At 47.1% G+C, this 21,794-nt stretch overlaps 1 protein-coding gene across 8 annotated transcripts in view; it reads right to left on the bottom strand.

Moving 5' to 3' along the window:
- Positions 1 to 950: 950 nt before the first annotated feature.
- The window catches only part of LOC130393534 (salivary glue protein Sgs-3-like), a 40,725-nt gene continuing 19,881 nt past the window's right edge, over positions 951 to 21,794 (bottom strand). For 2 of the 8 annotated variants that reach the window (XM_056604205.1, XM_056604207.1), the window contains 2 exons: positions 2,468 to 2,556; positions 952 to 2,054 (listed from right to left, as the gene is read on the bottom strand). In XM_056604205.1, coding sequence (XP_056460180.1) covers positions 1,977 to 2,054; positions 2,468 to 2,556 — 167 coding nt within the window. In that variant the 3' untranslated portion in view covers positions 952 to 1,976. Of the gene's footprint in view, positions 2,055 to 2,466; positions 2,557 to 4,833; positions 5,013 to 7,385; positions 7,481 to 7,624; positions 7,768 to 7,877; positions 8,097 to 8,342; positions 8,563 to 21,794 lie in introns of those variants that run through there. The other 6 variants (XM_056604210.1, XM_056604209.1, XR_008897110.1 and 3 more) reach the window with 6 other exon arrangements.

Genomic DNA, 21,794 nt, shown 5'->3' with positions numbered 1-21,794 from the left:
TCCCGTATTTATCATAAAGAAAATACATTTTCCATGTATTTTGGCTTAAAATTTCCTCCAATTAGAATCCAAATACGAATGAGATGGGTATGTTTCTGACATTTTATTGAAACAAATCAAAGAGGCATTGCAAGGACAGCTACGAGTCTTTTCCCGAATTCCAACCATGGACCTATTCCATATTGCATTTTATTGCATTTTAATAAAATGCAATATGAAATTCCATTATGCCCATGTACTTTCACCATACATAACTATATAAAAAATAAAAGGGCCTGCAGGAAAATATAAATACAGTAAGCAAAAAATTAACTTCGACGGAATGTTTCTGATCGTGCTTCAGGCTCTTCGTAGACGGGCTCTGTACTAGCAGAGCCCGTCTACGAAGAGCCTGGGCACTTCCTATACGCCCCATTGTACCGATCTTGGTTGTAGTTCTATTAGACATCCACTGGGTGTGATCGCGGGCGAGTCCAGAATGAATGGGAGTCTATGGGGCTAGACGGCTAAATATGTCTCTTTCACCTGCTTGTCGTTGAAATATCGCAAATTTTATTGTACATTCCGCAAGTTCAATATAGATTATAGTTCAAAAGACGAATGAATGAGTACTTATGTCCTTTCGATTTCTTACAGTTTGGGCCGTTGTTGGCCGTACACGCTAGCATTCTGCTAATGAATGCTGATTGGTCAGGGACGGATTTGCGACTGATTACGACCAGAGACCCCTCTTGACGGCATCTGAAACTGAAGCATGATCAGAAACATTCCGTCGAAGTTAATTTTTTGCGTACTGTATTTATATTTTCCTGCAGGCCCTTTTATTTTTTATATAGTTATGTATGGTGAAAGTACATGGGCATAATGGAATTTCTTCCATTTCATGTGTTCAATGTGCGCCTAGGATTATTCTTGATTTCAGTTTTTCTCTTTCAGCGTTTTATTATCAATTACTCTCTGAAAAAGAGTTTTCCTTCTCTTTGCTGGTGGTGGTGGTGGTGGTGGGGATGGTGGCGTCTTGTCTGCCATGGAAATTGTCTTCTACTGCTAGGTCCAAATGTGGATTAACTAGTTCCAGTAGCTACCGCAGGATAACAACAAACAGGAGCTTGCTCTGGGTCACGAGTACTGCACGAAGGGGTCGCGCGCGGGGCGCGGGGGAGGGGGAGTGCAGTACGACCGTTTGATTGACGTACTTACTGTCCAATGCAACTCGGTGGCGCTGGAAATGATTGGCTGGAGTTTTTCGAGCCCTGCCCGTTCCACAGATGATTGACTTGTTTAATTTTCATGTCAGTACTTCTAACTCAGTGGCTGTAAGCGGGTTATGATAAGGATTTCAAGTAATTTTGCAAAAATGGCCAAAAAAGCGAATTCCATACCCAACCTTTAATAATAACAATAATAATAATACATTGAACTTATATAGCGCTTATCTAAATCCTCAAAGTCGCTCAAAGATCCCATGGCAGGAAAATTTCACTTTCTGAGGTTTCCTAACATTATTATAAGTTCCGCTAGCCTACCTATGCTCCCCCAGTAGCTAGAAATTTCGTTGGTTGTAAAACTAACACTAGGTATTCTGCTCCACCTTGGAAAAAACAAAGTTCAGACTAGCCGTTTTTGAGTATTCCCTGTATGTCGTCATATTAATTATTATTTTTATTGCCGGAAAAACAGATATTATTGAAGGTACAAGTGTAGAGATTTGTTCAACACTGACAACACAATCATCAACATTTAATAGAGCAGAGCCCACTACAGCTATATTTCCTTTCAACATGATACCTATAATTTTCACAATGACAGCAGTCTCTGTATAAAGAAAGCATATATGTTCCAATCATTTTAATAATCTGTTATTACTGGTGGCAAATTCTAATTAATCATTTATTATTAAATATATGAAAGGTCCAGTTGTGTAATAACCTCAAACCATCCATTAGTAATCCTTAGAAGTCTTCAATTTTTGGTTCTTATTTGATTTTAAACGTTAGGACCATGTAGGAAAGGTCACCACTACCCATGGTCTCATTAATAAGTGCCCTTATAGCCTGCAACAAATGAACATAGAGAAAATGTAATTAGACAGGAAAGAGACAAATTTACAACACATTAACACAAAATATATCCATTTTTAGATAGTGTTAGGAAAATTTGGTATCATTGAATTTGCTGTCATGTACAGTGAAATTACTAAATGTTCCTGCTTGAACAAACCAATGATATATTCTGATATTCTGAAAACACTGAAGAAACTGTGAGGCCAAGGAAAATTGTTCTGTGTGCAGATAAGCCTTGCTGTGAGAGATGTGGTTAGATTAGTCATCTCACTTGGGTTGCGCATTAAGATAAACTAAATTTAAATTTCAGCAAATACATAGAAATTTTCAATGTAGGTATCACAAAATATTGTATTTGAAGCACACACACGCACACACACACACACACACACACGTTTTTATACCTTTTCAATAGCCGTCTGTATCGTCAAATTATTCAAACTGGCTGGAGCCAGAGAAGAAATGGACAGGGCAAAGATCAACTTCTTAGGATCTGAAAAGATTCAAAGACACAACAAGGTGTTGTGTCGAAGATTATCACTCTTGCAGTCCAGTGATTTCAATGTAGGTCAATAATGTAGGATATACCAGTTTGCAGCTTTCAAAATATTGTATGTCAACACACAAACGAGTTTATTGAGTGTGCCTCGAGTTCTGGTCGGCCTGTGCGATATGTAAGGGATAATGCCCAACGAGGCGTCCATTATCAGGAATTAATGGACGATGCGGAAGCCTTAGAACCTTCTGACGCACAGCGAAGGACGGTAGCCCCCGCAAAGTCCAAGACCATTCATTTATATTTTCATGCGTTTTACAATCCAAATATAGTTTTTCACAAGCCATAACTTTGTCTCCATGGTAATGCCTGAGGGTTTGACTTATACCTGGAACAATCGTTACCCTCCCGTAAGGTTCTTATGCAAAGGACATGTTGTACACTCCTCCAGTAAATAGGACGGACCTTAGCTACGACTTAGCAACAGGAGGTATTCTAGTCCGCTCAGCTATGAGCCAGAGAGCTAACGTTATGCATTGTACATATTTATGATACGAAATTCGTCCCCCTTTATACCACAGTTACTCTAGAGTCTATAGCATATAACCGCGTTGTCTGATTAGGGTTACATTTATTTTTCACATTTTACCAGCTCTCGTTTTGAAGGCTGAACAGACAATTGACTGGAAATAATTAGCAGGTGTCCGTATATCAGGGGTTAATGCACACACTGCAGCAAATCAGAATCAAGTATTCCCCAGACCATGGTATAAGGATTAAATATTCTATTCCGATTTTGGTAACTTCAGAACTCGATAACGATCGGTATCGCGATATAGTACATCTTCTGTTGATTCTTTGAAAAATATGTACCGATCTAATGCTGGTTGAGTTTTTTTTTTTTTTAAAGAGTGTGCTTCGTCACGAGTGACACTGCTGTTGCCCTGCAACAACCTTTGATACATGGCATTAAAATGCAATGATTGACGTGAAATTAATGATTTTATTCAGTTTAAATAGTTAGTAGATAGTTAATAGTTTGTTATTTTGTAGATTTAAGAGCTAGGTATATATTTTGAGTGTCACTTTTAGAAATACATCAGTGATCCATCAGTTATTATAATGCTCTGTGAGAATATGAGTTCTGGTTGACTACATATGTCTCTTTACATTTCTTAAAGGCACCCAGTGCAACTTTATGTAAATATTCAATTTCTAGTCTTTTTTACACGTAGTAAGTTTCAATAACTCCATACCATTACATATCGACATTCAAGGAGCAAAGATGAGACGTCGTTGTGTGGTGAGAACTGATAGAAAATCGTAAACAACAACAATCGCTGGTTGGGAGAAGCCATTTTTCCATTGACTGGAAGCCTGCTTTATTTATTGTAGGTTACAAAAAATAAAGAAAATGGCGGCATTGTTGTTGTTATCGATTTTGTATCAGTTCTCACCACACAACGACGTCTCATCTTTGCTGCTTAAATGTCGGTATGTAATGGTATGGAGTTATTGAAACTTACTGCGTGTAAAAAAGACTAGAAATTGAATGTTTATTTTTAAGCCTCGAAAGTTGCACTGGGTGCCTTTAACATGAGATACACTTGATGTTGACCTCTCCCTGCTCATTTCTGACCTTGCAGGGCCTCTCTTCCCTCATTGGTTCAGAGTATCCATCTGACCTGTCAATCAAATTTTTGGAATGCAAACAGTGCGTAATCAAAGCTCCCCCACAGGGGCGTGTACCCAACACTCTCCAGTGGCGGATAAATGAGCAGGGAGGGAGCACCAGGTACGAGGCAACCCATATGTCATGTACCGGCGGGAATAGAGAACAATGAGAGCTTTAAAGTTTGTTAAAACAAATATAATTTTGTATAAGAAAGTAGTAGATGTATAGTAGTAGATATATATATATATATATATATATATATATATATATATATATATATATACATATATATATATATATATATATATTTATATATTGCTGATACTGATTTATTTATTTATTATTTATTTATTTTATTTATAGAACTGTGCAACTGGAGGAGGACTGCTCCAAACAAAATTTTGTTGTCTTGTACAATGACAATACAGATTATTCTATTCTATTCTATTCTATTATTCTATTCTATAGCATGCTTAAGGTTGTTCCACCTGATGATGCATCAAATATCGAATATATATTTAGTAGTTCGACAATACACGATTGTTGTGTAGCACTTGGTTGTGCAGTATCTGTAGTAATTTGTTGTATAGCACTAGTACCTTGATTTGTACCAAGTGTAGTACTTGTTTGTTCTGTACTTGGTTGTTCTGTACTTGTTTTTTCTGTACTGGGCTTGGAAGTTAGTGTTGTAGTTGATGGCTTTGTTGTTGAAGCTGGTGTCTGTATAGTGACATTCACTGGACTCCAAAATGTGACGAAATCTTGAACAAATGTGGCTCTGAAACACACGCCCCCCCCCACACACACACACACGCACGCACGCACGCACGCACGCACGCACGCACGCACGCACGCACGCACGCACGCACGCACGCACGCACGCACGCACGCACGCACGCACGCACGCACGCACGCACGCACGCACGCACGCACGCACGCACGCACGCACGCACGCACGCACGCACGCACGCACGCACGCACGCACGCACGCACGCACGCACGCACGCACGCACGCACGCACGCACACACACACACACACACACACACACACACACACACACACACACACACACACACACACACACACACACACACACACACACACACACACACACACACACACACACACACACACACACACACACACAAACACACAGATAAACCAATAAATACCTGCATAGTTAATGTAGGCCATATAATAACTTTGGGTTACTTAACGTAATCCCTGGTTCTTTGATAACAGAGTGAGGTGTTTCACTATGGGAATCGCCTAGGCGTGACCTACTACTGGAAGCTCCAATTGCACGACGTCTGTCCTTGACAGACAGGTCGGACTGTGCCACAGGGTCCCGCCCCCTGCACTTATACAGTCGACCCGCCCTCCTCAAATCATTCTATACCGGTTTCTTTCCGTGTAAATGCAAGGAGGGACGTGTTGGTGAAACACCTCACTCTGTTATCAAAGAACCAGGGATTACGTTAAGCAACCCAAAGTTATTTTTCTAACTTCGCTCTGTGTTTCACTATGGGAGATATAGACCACTCCCGTATTGCATATGTCTCCCGAAGCTATGCAAATTCAGCCAGGCAGCAAACATCACTTTGAGTCTGGTGAGATCGTCTCCAGCACGGCTTGAGAAACAGAAGGCCCTGTGACATCCAGCCTATACAACCTAACAAAGGTGTGAGGCGTAGCCCAGCTCGCCGCAGCACAAATGTCATGCACCGACACCGATGCTCTCTCATCTTTTCCAGCGCTGGACCAAACAGACCCTTGGTTGGGTCATATGCAGCATCCATGACCTCGGCTTTCTGCGTGTCACTCATTCCGGAGAGACTGAGCCATAACGCTCTCTCACCCGAGACTGAGAGTCCCATGACTCGGCCACAGCCCTGAACTGCGCCCCGTGAGGAGCGTAGGACCAGGTCATTGATGTTGCAAATTTCATCCCAGAGGGCAGGGTTGGGTGACCCAGAGTCTAGCTGGCGACCCATTTCCTCTAGGATTTCAGCCTGATATGCAGACAGTAGTGTCATGGCATTGAGCGAGCATGTCGACTGCGCTGCATATTTATACATCCTCTGGTAAGTGGAAGCGGTGAGGCGGCCCATCTTACCAGGCAGGGAGATGCCTGAAGAGGCGGGGAGAGAGCGACGGTTTGGGTGGAGGTGGTAAGCCACTGAAGGCTCCACAGCTCGGGGTTCGGCCAGCCCCAGCTCACCCATCCCGTGGATCTCCAGCTTTGAGCAGCCCTTGGTGGGAAGCTTGCTCTTAAATGGGCTGGACCAGTAGCGGCTCATTTCCTTCATGCAGATGGAAACTGCTGGTAAGAGCTGCTTAGAAGGCGGCTGGGCTGGTGGGAGCCTCTTGCCGTCGTATAGGTCTCTCTCTGCCCCTTCAGCATCCGGGGCTGCAGGCCATTGAATGCCTAGTTTTGCAGCGGCCCGTTTGCACACCTCGTACAGGTTACCGTCTACCGGTTGTACAGCGTCAGAGGCGCTAGGGGGTCTGGACAGTTGGACCGTAAAAGTGGAGTCGTCCACGTCTGGACAGTTGAACCGGAGAAGCAGCTTGCCTTTATGCGGACACTGCCCAGCGGGTGTAGTAACAGATAGCTTCTTACGAAGTTATTACTCAGCCGAACCAGGTTAAAAGCCTACGACTGCGTTCGACGGCGGAATCCTTGACCGCCCGTCTGTGAACTGTTAAGCAGTTTAAAGCTAACCTAGATAAGCTGAGGGAGCTTGAGTAGCTTTCTCACGGGAAGAAAGCGAGAATGATTTGAGGAGGGCGGGTCGACTGTATAAGTGGTGCAGGGGGCGGGACCCTGTGGCACAGTCCGACCTGTCTGTCAAGGACAGACCTGGTGCAATTGGAGCTTCCAGTAGTAGGTCACGCCTAGGCGATTCTCATAGTGAAACACAGAGCGAAGTTAGAAAAAGAACCATGAATATAACCATTTCACTAATTGGAAAATTGTAAGGGGAAATTATGGATTGTTTTATTGCATGTTCCTGATGTACTTTTTCTAAAATTTTCCTCTGGGTAGGGCTGAGATAAAAAACTGATTGAATGAAGCCTAAACATTCATACATTATTAGGGTAGTCTTAATTAATTAAGGTGTATGAAATAACAGAATGGACATTTACCGCAAAAAGAATGAAGAGGATCCATTTTCCTGTGCTTGCCATTTAACTTGAACAAAAGTCTTTGGAATGTTTGAGTTTTGAGTAACAGCAGAATCCTAAACAAAGATAAACTATGTCAAACAAGGGTTCAAACCAGGTCTATATAAAGTCACTGCAGTAATTATATGACTTATACATGTAGACATTATTTTTTTTTCAGTAAAGATGATTTATTAAGTTAGTTGGTAGTAGCAGCTTACCTGAATGCCATTGCACGTCAAGCCAGTACTTCCAGGACCAAACTCAACGAAACTTCCATTGGCTGGATCTATTTCTGACTTCCGGACATCCACCATGAACCCTCTAAATGGTGGAGCAGCAGACGACCTGCTTCCTAGACTCACTAAACAAATACAGATTGAAGAGATCAGAGATCACATACGTTGAGAAAAAATTATATGTAGGCTACATATTCCCTATAAAAAAAAATGAACAGTATTCATATAGGCCTACCGATAATTGACTCCCCCTCACCGGCGATGGCATTGACCTCAAAAGGTATATCGCTGTTCTGTGGGGGAAAATCTACACCATTGAATGAATGGTCAGGCAACAGGGAAGTGCAAGACTGAAAAAATCCCCCAACACTAAAGCCCATTGCATGTGTGATGATCTGAAGGCCAAAAAAAAGGGCAACGAACCCGTGGAGGGTACCCATCAAGAAAGGAAAATCTTAAACAAAAGAAACCTGGACTAGCATCATGATGATTTAAACAGTTGTATATCTCAGGCATCCGTAAAGGAAAATAGTCATATTAGCCACGGATTAAGACTCAAGTTAAAAAAAGAACAGAAGCAGTAGTATAGCCCTAATTATAGCCTATCACTTTATTTGTGTATCCCCTTTTCAAAGCAGGTTACAAAGTACTTAACAGAACACAATAAAACCCCCAAAAATAAAAAAAGATTCTGCCTTACCTGAAGCAGTAAAATGTAAATGAGCCGACTGTAAAAGATAGCCTTTATGACGGCCGCTAGTTATCAACCCAACGAGACGATCAACAAGATGACCGGTATTAGATGGCATTTGTAATGAAATGAAACACCTGGTTTTTGTTTCCACCTTTGAACTGTTTCACCCAGGTGTGGCGTTGCCACACCTTGTTTCCAAAGATTGTCTGGTATGATGGAGAATCAATTGTGACATGCCACTGTCCTCAGTGGGAAATTAGGAACTTTAATAGGAACAGGGTCACCCTTAAAATGTAATCTGTAATCTTCATGGATACCTATAAAGCAAATTAGGGTAAATTATTCTGCTCACAATATAGCCAATACATATTTATTTATTTATAGAGTGAAACTCTACATCAATCCAAAAAATTATCAAAATGCAGAAAAACAAGTCCAACACCACTATGCAACCGCTGCCGAGTCACGGGCAGCAGCTAACCCAACAGGTAAAACAGGAATTCAAAGCCTACCAGCTGCCAAGTAGACCACACGCCTACTTCCCTGACCTAAACGAACCCAAAAATACAGTGGGAAGTGTATTATGTCATCAGCGTAGCAGTGACAGGAAAAATAGTGTGATAATGATTACAGAGCCCAATGATCTACTATACAAAGGGATTATCAGTCTACGTCACTCCCCGCTCTACGCGCATGTTGTTTGCAGAAAGAGACGAGAGCGACAAGAGCCGCAATCATGTCTTGTTGTGCAGTGGGTTGCACAAATCCTTTTAATAAGACAGATTATCCCATTTTTTTTACTTCTTGCTTGCCAACATAATAAAACAATTCAAATATTTTAATAATTAAGCTTTTTCTCATTCGTATTGCATGCTTATTAAATGCATGCTCTGTTTGAGTTCATCTCCCTCAAAAAGTAGTCCCCTTTAAGTACGATCGATAAAACATATTTTTGACACATCGTAGGGCATTATCCCGCTTATACCATGGTCACTTGCCAAAGAAAATATATTAAGATCATTAATTTATATTTTCATGCGTTTTACAATCCAAATATAACGTAAATAGGACGGACCGTTATACCACAGTTACTCTAGAGTCTATAGCATATAACCGCGTTGTCTGATTACAGTTTCATTCATTTTTCACAATTTACCAGCTCTCCGTTTGCAGACCGAATAACCGCGCCATTCGTTTCAATGGGTATCACGACGGTCTATATTTTCAACATAATTTGTACATATTTATAACTTAAAATTCGTCCCAGCCTTTATGCCACAGATACTTTAGGGTCTAGCATATATCCACGTTGTCTGATTAGAGTTTAATTAATTTTTCACAATTTACCAGCTCTCGTTTTGAAGGATGAACCGACAATTTGACTGGCCTAGCAGGTGTCCGTATATCAGGGGTTAATGCACGCAATGCAGCAAATCAGAATCAAGTATTCCCCAGACCATGGTATAAGGATTAAATATTCTATCACGATATGGGTAAATTCAGAACTCGATAACGATTTGTATCGCAAGATAGTACATCTTCTGTGGATTCTATGAAAAATATATGTACCGATCTAATGCTGGTTGAGTATTTTTTTTTAAAGAGTGTGCTTCGTCACTTGAGTGACACTGCTGCTGCCCTGCAACAACCTTTGATACATGGCGTTAAAATGCAATGATTGACGTGAAATTAATGATTTTATTCAGTTTAAATAGTTAGTAGATAGTTAATAGTTTGTTATTTTGTAGATTTAAGAGCTAGGTATATATTTTGAGTGTCACTTTTAGAAATACATCAGTGATCCATCAGTTATTATAATGCTCTGTGAGAATATGAGTTCTGGTTGACTACATATGTCTCTTTACATTTCTCTACATGAGACACACTTGATGTTGACCTCTCCCTGCTAATTTCTGACCTTGCAGGGCCTCTCTTCTATGGCAACCCGATTTGACATACATTCGCTAGACTGGATATGTGTTGCAGATATCTGCAATTCAGTTTCGCCTCGTCAAAACTAACATTTCAGATATCCACAAAGACATTCCTCCTAGGCGAAATGACGTTATTTTCGCCATTCTATGGGGTTTGTCATTGCAGACATCTACAATTCTGTTGCGGATATCCACTTTGTGAATTACGGATATCTGCAACTGAATTGTAGATATCTGTAATTCCAGTTTGAGATATCTACAATTTGATTCTGACTAGTCATAATTCCAGTTCAAGATATATTTAATTCACCTCAATTCAAGATATCTTAAGGTTACGACCGTAACCCCGGTTCTCTGATAGCATGAGTGAGGTTTCTCACCGGATTGCCCTTCTTGCGGTGAGCGAGAAGAGGTTGCTGCCTTGAATGAGGCTGTACGCACGGTCAGATACTTATATAGGGGGCTGACCCGGGGTGCGTCAGACGTGGCCAGCCAATCATGGCTGGCGTAGTGATAAAGTCCTTCTGAGGGATACGCGGGGAGGCGTACCCATATGTGAGATACCTCACTCATGCTATCAGAGAACCGGGGTTACGGTCGTAACCTTAAGGGCCCTTACATAGTCGACGCATCGCTACGCATACGTGTCCAAAAGGCTACGCGACACGACGCTTCGGCCGCCATTATGCGTCGACGCGTAGCAAAACGCGTCCTCCAAATTTTTGATACGCGACGCGCCGATCCATGCAATACCATGCGTTGTCGGTGGGGGCGATACTGCAAATAGTGTACATTATTACTACTATAGGTTATATGTACAGAAGAACATATGAGAGGATGCGGGAACGTGATAAGAATGACTTGACGTCTCTTTTACTAATTATCTGTGCCAATTTATGCGAACCCTTCCACAGGGTCAAAGTGCTATTTTGATGCGCGACATCAAACAGCTGATGCGGGATTGTGAGCCATTTTAATGATCTTCTTGTCACCCGATATTCGTTCTATTACTGGCCTTATTTGTTTTAGTGTAGCCTATTTGAATTAATTACGTAATGTTTTGTGTTCACGTTCTATGTGAAACATAAATGTTCATGTTCTGTGTGAAACATAAGTTCAGTAGCCTCTTTGAGTGAATGAAATTTGAAAGCGTGAGTGTGTAGTGAATGAAAAATGTGTGCGTGTATGGTGGGACTATTTTCTGTATTTGATAAATAAACCCCTTTTCTCTAATAATGTTGCCTACCATATTATTTCTGTGGACATTATGCGCTATAGCTTTGGCTATAGGCCTACACTTAAATAATTCATTCATCTGTCAAGGCAATAGCTCGTTGTATAATAAACATTTTATATGGATATGAATTAATGAGTTTGACGTAAACCAAATTAGGTAACTTGTGTCACATGATAACTAATGAATCAAAAGTCATGCTTCCAAGTGACCAATGTATATACATTTATTGGTCAGTGCGCATACCCAATCGTAGCACATTGTACTGGTGGGGAAACACGCCAGCATCTGACAAAAGATAATCTGCCAGCTTCTCCCTGACAAGGGCCGGTTTTGGTGAGTCGTGAAGATATCGGATGACTCGCGAAAGGAGATCATCAAACTTTGGCGCCGACATCCGAAAATACTGGAAATGCCTCTCCTCGTCCATGCTTCGCATTGGAAGCACCAGAGAAACAAATTCCCCATCCTGATCTCGTGTGGTATTTAAAGGGCGCACATACCACCGTCTATCTCTGCGCTTCATCACTCTTCTTCCGTAGCCACTTTGATCGGAACGTCACCCGCGAAAACACCGGTGACTCTGCTGCCCACCATGGCGTGAGTGGTCATGCATTGCCCGCGACGTTCGCGTATGCTGTGTAGACTATGAAAGGAAGCGCGTCGCTCGCGTCACTCGCGTCACTCGCGTCACTCGCGTCGTTTACGCGCGTTGCTCGCGTCGACTATGTAAGGGCCCTTAGTTCTCTTTCAAGCAATCGTGAGGTATCTCACATATGGGATATGTTTACTCCCATATTGCCGGACAGGCCAACCTCAACGATACGTGACCATTCCAATCATGACAGAGCATCCTGCGCTCCCCCTGAGGTCACACTCAAATCAGCGTGAGCCAAGCGAGGCGCAGTAACGTCAAGTCGGTAAAACCTCATGAACGTAGTGGGTGAAGCCCAAGAAGCGGATTCGCACACCTCCTGCAACGAAACCCCTTTAAACAAGGCCCACGACGTGGCAACGCCCCTTGTTGAATGCGCATGCAAACCAACAGGCGCCTCCAGCCCTTTTGCTGAATAAGCCAAAGCTATAGCCTCAACAACCCAGCGTGATAAACGCTGCTTTGGAATAGGCTTACCCTTGTGAGGGCCAGACCATGAAACGAACAATTGATCCGCCTTCCTCAACGATAGAGTCCTTGACACATAAGCTCTCAGAGCGCGCACAGGACACAACGTATACAGCCGCCGTTGCTCCTCGGAGGTGAATGGTGGAGGGTAGAAAGCACTAAACTCCATGGAAAGGCACGAGTAGGACGTGTCCATGACTTTAGGAACATACGCCGGATTCGGCCGCAGCGACACCTTGGAGTCCCCAGAGCCAAACTGCATTCACGACGAATGCACCGATAAAGCGTGTAGATCACCAACTCGTTTTGCTGAAACTAACGCCATGAGCAACGCCGTCTTAAGGGAAAGCGTTTTTGCGTCCACTTCTGACAATGGTTCAAAAGGAGGCCCCGATAAAGCCCCCAACACCAGTGGCAAATCCAACCCAGGTGATAGAGGCTTTGACACAGGGCGCAAACAACGTGCTCCCCGTAGGAAACGACAGACCAAGGGATGCTGTCCCACCGTCTTACCGTTAATACCCACGTGACATGCTGATATGGCAGCGAGATACACCTTCAGCATAGAAAACGCCCTCCCCTTGTCAAGGAGAGACCGTAGAAATATCAACACAGTATCAACAGAACACTGGAAGGGGACTTCATCAGTACACCAATCCTCAAAGACACGCCACTTAGCCTCATACACAGTACGCGTCGAAGGCGCCCTCACGCTTTGGATGGTCATTATAACATTCTGTGGCAGGCCACATGATGTAAGATTCATCCTTTCACGGACCAAGCCCAGAGAGCCAGACGTTCTGGGTGGGGTTGAAAGATTTCCCCCCGAGCCTGGGACAACAGATCCCTGCGCAGCGGGAGTCGCAGCGGTTGTGAATAAAGCATTTGCGTTATCTCCGCCAACCACTGTTTCTGAGGCCAATTTGGCGCTACCAGAATAGCAATTAGACCCTCGGTCCTTACTCTGTCTAATGTGGGGGTTATCAGAGCCAACGGGGGAAATGCGTAAAGGAGTGTGCGCGGCCACGCGTGCGCCAATGCGTTCACCCCGAGCGGAGCCTCTGGATCGTTCAGAGAGAAGAACAGGGGACATTGTGTGTTCTCCCTGGAGGCAAACAGGTCTACTGACGGGCACCCGTAGCGGTTCCGAATCAGTTCCATCACCTCCCGGTGAAGTCTCCACTCTCCATAACGAGGGTGCCCTCGTGAGAGTAAATCCGCGCCGTGGTTCATCACTCCAGGCACATGCGTTGCCCTGAGTGAGAGTAGATTGGCGCTGCTCCAGAGGATCAGTTTGTGTGCCAGTCTGTGTAGTTGAGGGGAGCGCAAACCTCCCTGCTTGTTGATGTAGGCCAATACCGTCGTATTTTCTGTCCTTACCAGAACATGAGCGCCTGTTACATACGGCAGAAAATGTCTCAGCGACAGGAACACTGCCATAAGTTCGAGAACATTGATGTGAACAGAGCGCAGTTCCGATCTCCATCGGCCGTTCATCGATCGCCCTTCGTGGGTGGCACCCCACCCCCATAGAGACGCGTCGGTGGTAACCACCTTCCTCGCACATATCGTGCCAAGTTGCACGCCTTGTGCAAGGAAATACGGATGTTTCCACTGACGAAGCGCCAGCGTGCAGTCTACTGGAACACATATGCGGCGGTGTGCATGAACTCGTGGGTCCAGACCGAGACTCGACACCCAGCGTTGAAAACCCCTCATATGCAGCCTGCCAAGGGGAACCGCCATCAGAGCTGATGCCATCAGACCCAATAATCTGTGGCAATCCCTCAGTGTGACATAATTTCCCCTGCGAAACAAAGCGAGACATGCATGCATCGCCTTCACTCTGTCTGGAGTAAGTTGAGCACTCATTGTGACATTAAGTCCAGAGACAGCCCGATGAAAGTTATTGACTGGGAAGGGGTCAGTACACTTTTCTTCAAGTTGAACCTGAACCCCAGCGATGACAAGTGTGCCATCGTGTGTTCCGTATGAGCAACTGACCTCTGTGCTGAACTCGCAGCCAGGAGGAAGTTGTCTATAAAGGTTGCCAGACGAATCCCTTTCGTACTGAGTGGACCTAACGCGGCCTCTGTGCATTTCACAAAGACTCGCGGGCTTAGTGACAGGCCGAAAGGAAGAACCGAAAACTCGTAAATCATCCCTTGAAAGGCAAATCTGAGATACTTTCTGTCCGGGGGCAGATTTGGATATGGTAATATGCGTCGGCCAGGTCCAGGGTGGTGAACCAATCGCCTGGATGTACGAACCTCAGCAGTGCTGAATGTGTCAACATCCGAAATCTGTATCGTCTGAGATGCGTATTCAACGCCCTCAGATCCAATATAGGTCTCATGCCCCCTCCCCTTTTCTTTATTATGAAATATCTTGAGTAGAACCCGCTCATTGCTTGAGCTGGTGGAACCACTCAAATCGCGCGTTTCTTCAGTAGAGAATTTATCTCTGCTGCAAGAAAGTGAGCCGCTTCCCCCACTGCCTGCGAGTGTATTATTCTCGAGAAACTCGGAGTGGAATGCATAAACTGGATTCTGTACCCTTTTTCTATGGTTTTCAGAATCCATTCTGATTTCACAATTGGCCACCAGTGCTGCATTCGCTGTGTGAGTGAGCCCACTGCCGGCGCCAGCGCCACAGGTGGAGCAACGCCGCCCGCTTGTGGCAGGGAGCGTTGCGTCCCCCTGTTTATAGCCTGCTCCGACAAAGAGCTCATATGGCTTATGTTTTGTCTTTTTTTCAAAAGCAGTGCCCTCGGCCCTTGGCCTGGATGCACTAGGGGGTACAATTTTATTGATGAAACATGTTTGTGCTTTCGACAGTGGAGGGGTTCTGGAACTGTAAACCGTCCTGAGTCGCAACGGCAGACCCTTCGGACATACCCCTTTGCTGTGGGAGAGGAGCGTGCGTCTGGCAGACACGTTTTCCCTCTCCCGACAGCGAGCTAGGCGGACTGCTTAGGCCTCTTGCCCGGGCGTGGGCGAAGTGGTGCTGGCTTGCCTCCACGCTGATCCACCGGTGCAGCTGGTTTGTTGGCCCACGCAGTCCCAGCCTCAGTCTTGGGTTGAGGTGGAGGTCTGGGGTGCGAACCGGGGTGTCTCGGAATCCTGTAGTTCGGCGGAGGCCTCGCCACCGCCTGTGCAAAGGATGGCCGGGCAGTCGGAGCGGGAGGAGGCTGCGTCTTCCTGGGCATGCAGGTCTGCAGAGCCTCCCCCTCCCGTTTCTTTTCCTCACAGCGGCGTTGCATGGTGGTCATAGCGGGGCCAAACAAGCCCTTTGGATCCACCGCGACGTCGAGGAGCTGGACTTTCTCGCGGTGACAGAGGCTGGATAAATTGAGCCAACGTGCTCTCTGCTGCGCCACCATGGTGCCCATAGCCCTTCCAGAAGCCTGCACGGCGCACCGGTGAAGACGGAGGCATAGGTCGGTCACGACACACATCTCGTCCCAGAGTTTGCGGTCCATGTCACCCGATCCTGACATCTCGTCCTGTAGCTCCGCCTGATACGCCATCAGCATGGACGACACATTCAGGGCCCGCACACCAAGAGCAACAGACTTGTATGCCTTGTCGGTCATAGAAGACTGGAAACCGTCCGTCTTCGACGGGAAGCTCGGTGCGGACGATGTGGACAGGGCCTTCTGACCCGGGGGGAGATGTTGAGCGACCAGCGGTTCCACAAGTGGTAGCTTGAACAGACCTCTTTCCTCCATGTCCACACATTCCAGCGCGGCTCCCCACTGGATCGGGCTCTTCGATGAGAACGGCTGCGATCTGGTGCGGGTAGCCTCTTCCACACACTCGGGGAACAAGGGGAGAAGTTGCCTCTCCGCGCTTTTCACCTGGGGTAAACGCTTGCCTTCTTACCGGAAACCGGTCCTTTCGGGCGGAGCGTTGGGCCATGGGATTTCCAGCTTGGCGGCAGCGCACCTGCACACATCATGTAGGCTCGTGCCGATAGTCGGGGAACTGCTGTCATCGCCTCTCGCACCCTCTGTGTGCAGGTCAAGCAGGGTTCCTCGCAATCCAGCCTCTTCGACCGGCTGGACCGGGTCGGCGTCGTCCTTTTCAAATAGGACCGCGTCGTCCGAGCCATCGACCGAAACCAGTTCATCGTGGGCCTCGCAGCCATCAATGCATTCGGACTCGGTCATCGCCCTTAGGTCCTCTTGCTCCATCCTTTCACCCCAGTCGGTGCTCGCGCCCGCTGTGGCTACTTGGATATGGTCGCTAGGAAGGGGGGCCCACGACAGCAACGGGTCATCGTCTGTCAGGCTAACATGGCGAGCTAGCCGACGTCTGAGACTTTTCATAGGGAGCCGTGCGCAGTGGTCGCAGGTACCCATAGGAGCTAGTGCTTCTCGGGCATGTCTCAGCCCGAGGCACTCATTGCAGGTGAGGTGGGTATCTCTCTCCGAGATATGGTTCCCGCAAACGCACACCCGTCCAGGCTTCCCAACCACCGTGTCAGGAGGGGGAGAAGCCATGGCTTAACTGCAGTTTGGAGACTGGCCAGTTATATTTTTATTTATTGCAGCTTTGCAGCTGATTTGGTTTAGCTTCCCAGCAAAACGTGTCAGCTTTCCAGCTAGACGGAGTTAGCTTTGCAGCTAGACGTTCCCAATGACTAATGTTTGGATACTAGCTAGTCACTGTAGAAGCGAGTAACCACTGTTTGGAAACAGGCTGGTTAAAGATAGATGTTTGGTGACAAGCCTATCTGTCGACAACCGCTTAGTAGGCACTAGCGCCCGGCAAGCGAGTGGTAAGCTCACTCTGTGGACAGTAGCATATAACCTCGGCACTTCTCGTCAACATTTACTTCTGAGCGAGAAGAGGTAATTGAATGACGCTGTACGCACGGTCAGATACTTATATAGGGGGCTGTCCCGGGGTGTGTCAGACGTAGCCAGCCAATCATAGCTGGCGTAGTGATAAAGTGCTTCTGAGGGATACGCGGGGAGGCGTACCCATATGTGAGATACCTCACGATTGCTTGAAAGAGAACTACATGTCCCTTTTCAGATATCTTAAATTAAGTTTTGACTAGGCGAAATGACGTTGTAGATATCTCTAACTGGAGTTACGACTAGTCAAAATGACGTTTTAGATATCTCTAACTGGAGTTACGACTAGTCAAAATGACGTTGTAGATATCTATTATGAAGTTATAGATATCTTGAAAGGAATTTTGATTAGAGATATCTAGAATTGTAGATATCACTTGAGTTTTGACGTTTGAGATATCTTTAACTTTCATTCTGCCTAGTCAAAACTGAATTACAGATATCTGCAATTGTCATTTAAGATGTGTGACGAGTTGAATGTCTTTTTCCGTGTCGTCATTAAAGATATCTGTAATTCAGTTTTGCCTAGTCAAAACGATAGTTATGTTATTATAACTCTAGTTCTATGATTGTAGGCGTAGCCGTCTAGGCTTTGCCTTATGGGCTTGTCCCGTGCGCGCAATGAACATTTCATCTATGCACCTATCAGCGTGGGCACCGCCCACATTTCCCACGGTATCGTGTCTATATAATCTACAATCATAGAACTATAATTCTACAATCATAGAACTAGAATTATAATAAAATCTATCGTTCTATTTCATGTAGGCTACGCCGTCTAGGCTTCGCCTTATGGGCTAGGTGAAGCTTCGAGCAGAGCCCGATCAATGTACTCCTGCTGGACCCCATTCAAAACGACTTAAGTCACCAGAGCACATTAAGACTCAAAAAGCCAAGGATGTGTAAAACACAACAGCTTAATAAAAAACGAATTCATCCTAGATCAAACACAGCAATGATCAAGAGAGAAAAAGTGAGTCTGTAAAGACTCTGGCTCTAATCCGTGCTTCATGGAACCCATGAAAAGGAAAAGAAAAACCAGAGTAATACGGTTTCCATTAGGTCCGCTACCCCCGGGGGCAGAGCTACGGAATCCGGCTCTTCAATAAGGGGTCTCTCTCAGCCGTTTCTTATTTGAAAGAAACGGCGGGAGTGCCATACTGGCAAACACAACCACCTGACAATCGGCGGGCTAATAGAAAAGAAAACCCTAGCCTGTTTTTCATTTGAAAAAACGGTGGGAGAGTAGTCAAGTCCAACTCGCCAGCCGGCGAGAGGAAATCCAACCACGCCGCTTTAAAGAACATGTCTATATTCTTAAGCCGTAAAAGGGGGGAAGACCAAGACGCAGCCGTGCAGATGTCTTCCACCGAAACGCCCTTGAGTAGAGCCGTTGAAGCGGCCATGCTCCGTGTTGAGTGAGCTTTAACGCCCAACGGTGGCGCCAAGCCCTGCCGAGAGTAGGCTAAGCAAACACCCTCACATATCCAGCGAGAAACCGCTGCTTAGAGAGAGCGCGGCCCCTGCTAGTGTCGTTATAACACACAAACAACTGTTGTGTGGAGCGGAACGCGGCCGAGCAATTCACGTACATAGCCAATGCCCGCACCGGGCACAGGAGATGCAACTCCGCCTCCGCCACACTAGAATGAGGCGGGGGGTGAAAAGCCTTAAGCACAATATCCCTCGACCGAAAATAACTATTAATGTTCTTCGGGAGGGACGCAGGATTAGGTCTGAGCAACGCGAAGGAGCTGTCCTCGTTTAGCAACAAGCAACTGGGGCTGACAGACAGAGCGGTTAGCTCACCGGCCCGCCTGGCAGAAACCAAGGCCAACAAGAGCGCCGTCTTAAAGGACAGGGCATCCAAAGGGGCCTGAGAAAGAGGCTCGAATGGATCCCTGGACAATCCGCGCAACACGGTGGGGAGATCCCAGCGTGGTGTAAGCACGCGTGAAACAGGCCTAACCCGTCTAGCCCCATGCAAGAATCTCTTGACCAGTGGATGGCTGAAGATCGGTCCACCATCACAGCCTGCATGGCCAGCCGAAACGGCTGCCGCATAGACCTTGATAGTGGAGAAGGCCAAACCTTTCTCCAATAAGTTTTGCAGAAACGAAAGCACGCTTCCCAACTCGCTTTGAGATGGGACAGCGTGGTTCCTGTCACACCAATTAGAGAAGGCGCACCACTTCGCCGCATAGAGGGAAGAAGTCGAAGCACGAGCACTCTGAATAGTGTTGATAACCGTCTCAGGCAAACCTTTGCCCTGCAGGATCAACCTCTCAGGAGCCAAACCAACAGCCGTCCCGAGACATCGGGCGGGTGGTGCACCGTCCCGTGGGCCTGTGAAAGCGCATCCAGCCTGAACAGTACCGGCCACGGCGCCGACCGCGAGAACGCAGCCAGCTCTGGAAACCACAGAGCTGAGCGGTTCTCCGGGGCCACTATTATCAGGGACAATCTCTCCTGCCTGACCCGTTCCAGAAGAGGAAGGATCAGCTGGAGCGGGGGAAACGCATATAAGAGAGCCCGCGGCCAAGGTGTGTGTCGCATCTACCCCCAACGGGGGAAGATCCCGAGGGCTGAGGGAGAACCACCACCTGCAGTGCGTGTTCTCCCTGGATGCGAAGAGGTCCACCTGCGCCATCCCGAACCTCTGCCAGATCAGTCTGACAATGTCGGGATGTAACCGCCACTCGTCTCGGCGGGGACCGCCGCGAAACATGAGGTCCGCCCCAATGTTCTGGGCGCCCGCGATATGCAGGGCTCTCAGACTGAGGAGATACTGATGAGCCCAAAGCCAGAGCTCGACCGCCTTTCGGTGGAGAGCAGGGGAGCGTACTCCCCCCTGTCTGTTGATGTACACCGCCGCCGACACGCTGTCTGTCCTGATCACAACGTGGCGGCCGCGCACCAGGTGAAAGAAATGCAACAGCACTTTCCTCACAGCGGCAAGCTCCAACACATTTATGTGTGCTGCAGGGGGCGTGCGCCACTCGCCTCCGACCGGGTGAGAGAGGCACGTTCCTCCCTAACCCGTCAACGAGGCGTCCGTGAAGACCACTACGTAGGACGCCACCCTGCCCAGGGGAACACCCCTGAGAAGGGCGGGGGGGTTTTCCCAATATTCCAGGTCTGGGGACACTGAACGGGGAAAGAGGAGCACCCTGAGCTTGTGTCGCCTGGGGTCCAACCGTTGGCGAGCAAACCACCGCTGGAGTCTGCGCATAACGTGGTCCCCCCCTGTGGTCCCCCCGTGGTCCCCCACCCAGGGGGACCACGGGGTGGGCAGCTGCCATCAGCCCTAACAGGCGCATGGTGGACAGTGCGGTTACGTTTCTGCGAACGCGAAAAAGGGAGAGCGCCGACAGGATGGTGTCTCGCCGAGGAGGCGAAAGCATCGCAGTCATGGTGGCTGAGTCTAGGCAAAGCCCAAAGTAGACTGTCTGCCGGCTGGGGAGCGGGGAGCTCTTTTCCCAGTTGATGGCAAAACCCAGGAAGGAGAGATGGTTTATCACCGTCATGGTGTCCCTTCTCGCGGTCTCCTCTGAGTTGCTCGGAATAAGTAGGTCGTCTAGGTAGAAGAGAATCCTCTTTCCCTGACGCCTGAGCGGTTCCAACGCCGTCTCCACACACTTTGAGAAGGTGCGCGGAGCCAGGGAGTAGCCAAACGGCAGACTCTGGAACTCGTACGCCATCCCCATAAAGGCAAAGCGGAGAAACCTCCTGTGCGCCTGCCGAACAGGGACGTGGAAGTAAGCATCCTTCAGATCCAGGGATGTGAACCAATCGCCCTCTCCAACACACCGGAGCAACGCTCCGACAGTGAGCATTCTGAGTTTCCTCACGGCAACGAATCTGTTGAACACACGAAGATCCAGAATAGGTCTCTTTTCCCCTGACTTCTTGGAAACCAGGAAGTAGCGTGAAAAAACCCCTAGGTGAGACTTGTGGGGGGGAACGACAGTGATGGCCCCCTTCACCAAGAGACGGGCCACCTCTGATGCCAGAACCGTGCTCGCAGCCGGGTCCCGTAGCGTGGTCTCCACCAACCCGGGTGGGGGACAACGCTTGAACTGTATGGGATGGCCCCATCTCAACGTGTTGTCCAACCACGATGGTAGAACGCACCGCTCTTGCAAACACGCATAGCGGTCGGAGAGAGGGCGAGCCGACAGCTGAGGAAGACCGTCCAGGAATAACCCGTATTCCTCGGCCCCAACCGCCTCCACACTATGTGTGAACCAAGGGGGACTTCCCTTGAAAGGGAGGAGGGGGCCGCCATAGCAGCCGCGGCGTG

Source organism: Gadus chalcogrammus, chromosome 12 (genome assembly GCF_026213295.1).
Source record: "Gadus chalcogrammus isolate NIFS_2021 chromosome 12, NIFS_Gcha_1.0, whole genome shotgun sequence".
Lineage (NCBI taxonomy): Eukaryota > Metazoa > Chordata > Actinopteri > Gadiformes > Gadidae > Gadus > Gadus chalcogrammus.
The sequence above is the reverse complement of the archived record's forward strand: the minus strand, read 5'-3'. Positions and strand labels throughout refer to the sequence as shown.